This window comes from Olea europaea, unplaced genomic scaffold (assembly GCF_002742605.1).
Source record: "Olea europaea var. sylvestris unplaced genomic scaffold, O_europaea_v1 scaffold5547, whole genome shotgun sequence".
In the NCBI taxonomy this organism is placed as follows: domain Eukaryota; kingdom Viridiplantae; phylum Streptophyta; class Magnoliopsida; order Lamiales; family Oleaceae; genus Olea; species Olea europaea.
In genome coordinates, this window is record NW_019263880.1 from 10,255 (window position 1) to 13,739 (window position 3,485).

The following is a 3,485-nucleotide window of genomic DNA, read 5'->3' on the forward strand; positions in this document are numbered from 1 at the left end:
TACTGCTTCCAGATTTTTCTATACTGCTTCCAGACTTTTCTGTACTGCTTCCAGGTTTTTCTTTAGTCTGACAATACATAATACTTGCTGAGTAGATGCTCAGTTGAGATTTGTGAAAGAGATGATAGTTTTGAAATACTAACTAAAGTAAAGCTATTCTACGTCAAATATTAAGTGATGGATAGTTTACTCAGAAGTTATCTCAAGATCATAAATTTTTTTTTCCAAGCATAGCTGATCAATATTGGCTTCGTGCATCGAAAACCCAAGAAAGTAATATACAATAATAGGTTGAGGAAATGATTTACCTTGAACTCATCGAGTTTGGTTTTTCTTCGATAGAAGTGACCTGATTCATCTTGCTCGATCTGTTGAAAGTTAATTAATATCTAAAAATTAAGAAAGTCACATATAAATATAGGATCAGTAATTAATTTACCCCAAATTTTAGTGGATAGACTCTTGCTTTTGTTGGATGGAAGAAAACTTGAAGTCCATTGTTTCCCAGGCTTTGTTGATCGTCGAGTATTTTCTTTGCTGAATTCACAGCGGAAGGACTGGAGTAATCTATCTCAATAGTTTCAAGTGTTGGTATTTCTCCAATATCATATGGGATCTCTACCAAATTCGAGCAATTCCTGAGGATTAGGTGCTCTAGACGTGGAAAATGGGTATCGTCGACTATCCAGCGCTCCAAATCTGTCTCCCAAATTAACAGGAATTTTAGTTTGAGAAATTCCCCTTCATTTAGTATCCACTCTTTGCCTTGGAAGGCATACTCACGCAATTTTAGTACTTCTAGATTGGGCAAGAAACCAAAAATCCTCATGTATTCCCAATCAATTCTACCACGCTCCAAAGTTATCTTTTTGAGACTTGATGGCAAAGCAATGTTAATGAATGTAGATTTTGCTGGCGAGTCAAAGAGAATCTTCATTGTTTCTAGGTTTTGGAGACGGGCAAAATGGTTGGGAGAGTGAGATGACTCAGAATTATAATGAATTCCCAATTTCTCTAAATATGGAGTTTTGTTGCTGATGTCATAATCCAAACTGTCTAACGCTGACAGTGTCCTTAGATTTACTAGAACGAAAGGACTAGTGGGAGGAGCAGGCAAGAAAACTCGAGAGAATATGAGATGTCTCAATTGTGGCATATTCCAAATCTCAATGGGCAGTTGACTTGCAATTCCCGTTGAGTCTTCAACAATTAAAGTATTTAGATTCCAAAGTATACTAATAGAAGCTGGAATCATAGCATGACAGGCGATAGCAATATACCTCAAGTTAACTAGCAGCAGTATTTCCTCCGGGAACCCGCTAAGCTCTACTCCAACCATATCCAATAACCTCAACAGTCGATAACCAAAATAATAATAAGAATGTAATTGAGTTTCATCCCAACCATTATATATAAAAGAACGGACAAGATCCATTGATTGCATTGTGACGTTCTCCTCACTGCCACTATATGAAGCATCATCATGAATACTTAGACGGCGTTTGAAACTTGACTCTTCTGGAAGGAAACGCAGATACCTGCTCTTGACGTAAAGAAAATTATCCTCATGAGCTATCCTCACGCAGAGCTCTCTCAAAATATCATGCATTCTGCAGGTTTTAATTTTTCCATTAACGGACCCTTTTTGACCGACCAAAATAAGATTTCTATCAATAAGTTCCATCAGATGTTGCTCTGCATCCATATCCGAGTATACAAAACCCTCAGCAACCCATAATTTGACGAGTCTAGAAACAGGAATCTCATAGTTTTCTGGGAAAACTCCCATATAAAGAAAACATGGTCTCAAATGAAGAGGCAAGTTATTGTAACTAAAAGTTAATATCTCTGAGCAGCGATCATTTTTTCCTACTATAATTGAGCATAAATTTACAGCAACATACTTCCAGTAATCTAGTGACTTATTTTCCTCTGCAAGAAGTCTAGCAATCACAACAATTAATAATGGAAGTCCTTGACAGTTTTTTGATATTTTCTTTCCGATATTCACCAACTCAGGAGGGAAATTTGCTTTTCCAAAGACCTTTTGACAAAATAATTTCCAACTTTCTTCCTCAGTCAGAAAATTCATCAGGTGACGATGGTTAGTTGAAGTGGCATAATCAGCTACGTGAGTTAGTCTGGTTGTCAATAGGATTCGACTCCCATTATTGTCATCAGGAAATAACATTTGTACGTCATTCCAAGCATTTGTACTCCATACATCGTCCATTACTATTAGGTATCTCCTGCCCTTGAGACTTTTGTATAATAGTTCTTTTAATCGTTCATCACTCTCTTTGCGTATCTTATCGGTAAGAACACCAATCTCATCTAAAAGGCTGAGAAGAATTTCTGTAATACGATATTGTTGAGAAATTGTTACCCAAGCACAAATATGAAAGTGATCTGCGATAACTGGATCATTATAAACATTCATTGCCAGAGTAGTCTTGCCGATGCCTCCCATCCCGACAATTGGAATGATCTGGCGGGTTGATTTTTGTACATTATAGAGTCCATCCTTTATCTGCATCAAGTCTTTTTCAAATCCCACCATATTGGTCTGCCCACCAGGAGCTGATCTTGATGGAAAATAACTCCAATATGCTGGAAGATATTGTTCGCCGCTCTCGCCTTTAATCTTCTCCATCTTTTTCTTGATAGTACCCATTTCTGTTATTACTTCGTGCAAATCCTTGATAGCAGTATCCTTTTCTGTTATTACATCCTCATCTATCCTAGAATCAGATCTTTTCTGCAAGCCTATTTGCCAGACTTCAATGACATTTTCAGCATGATAAGCCATATCTCTGATTTTTATTTCCAACGACTTTACTTCTCGGCTGCTATTTTGGGATGATTTTACCAGCAACTCTTGGATTTCACCGACCTTATGTATTAGATCATTAAGAGTTAAATTTTTATTTTCTACGAAGATCTGATCAAGAGTTTGCGCAAGAGAAAGAACAGCAGCATAAGCCATTTCTGATCTCAGAAAAAAAATTGCTCAAGCAAAGAAATGAAAAGTCAACACATCAAGGAAGCATTGTTAGTGCAAGAAATGGGTAATTCTCCTTTACCAGGGGCACAAAGGGTAATTTGTTCCCTCCGGTATCTGTTGCCAAATCCTCAATAATCCAACTTACACAGCAAATTCATTTTTAAAATATGCAATTATTGGTGAGAAGGCATTAGAAATAATTCTAACAGAAGATTCAAACATTTGAAATGCTAGCAAACTTTTTTCAAATTTTTCAATTGTTAGAGCACATTTAGAGCCTGTTTGGAAGTGATTTTGAGAATTGATTTTTTGACCGTTGGGAGAAAAGTGGGATCCACCTGTGAAGTCAAATATGACGGCTGAAATAGTGAAATAACGGTCAAAAAATCAATTTTTTGTGGCAAAAAAACGCTCCCAAACAAGCTGTTAACCTTTTCGATCGTTGCATGTAAGATTATTTTGGACGATTTCCATCCAAAAT

At 36.7% G+C, this 3,485-nt stretch overlaps 1 protein-coding gene across 1 annotated transcript in view; it reads right to left on the reverse strand.

Moving 5' to 3' along the window:
* Window positions 1-2,986, reverse strand: part of LOC111389041 (putative late blight resistance protein homolog R1A-10) — an 11,553-nt gene extending 8,567 nt beyond the window's left edge. The window contains exons 1-3 of the mRNA XM_023013888.1: window positions 488-2,986; window positions 309-368; window positions 4-67 (exon numbers count right to left, since the gene is read on the reverse strand). Coding sequence (XP_022869656.1) covers window positions 4-67; window positions 309-368; window positions 488-2,986 — 2,623 coding nt within the window. The remainder of the gene's footprint in view (window positions 1-3; window positions 68-308; window positions 369-487) is intronic.
* Window positions 2,987-3,485: the final 499 nt, after the last annotated feature.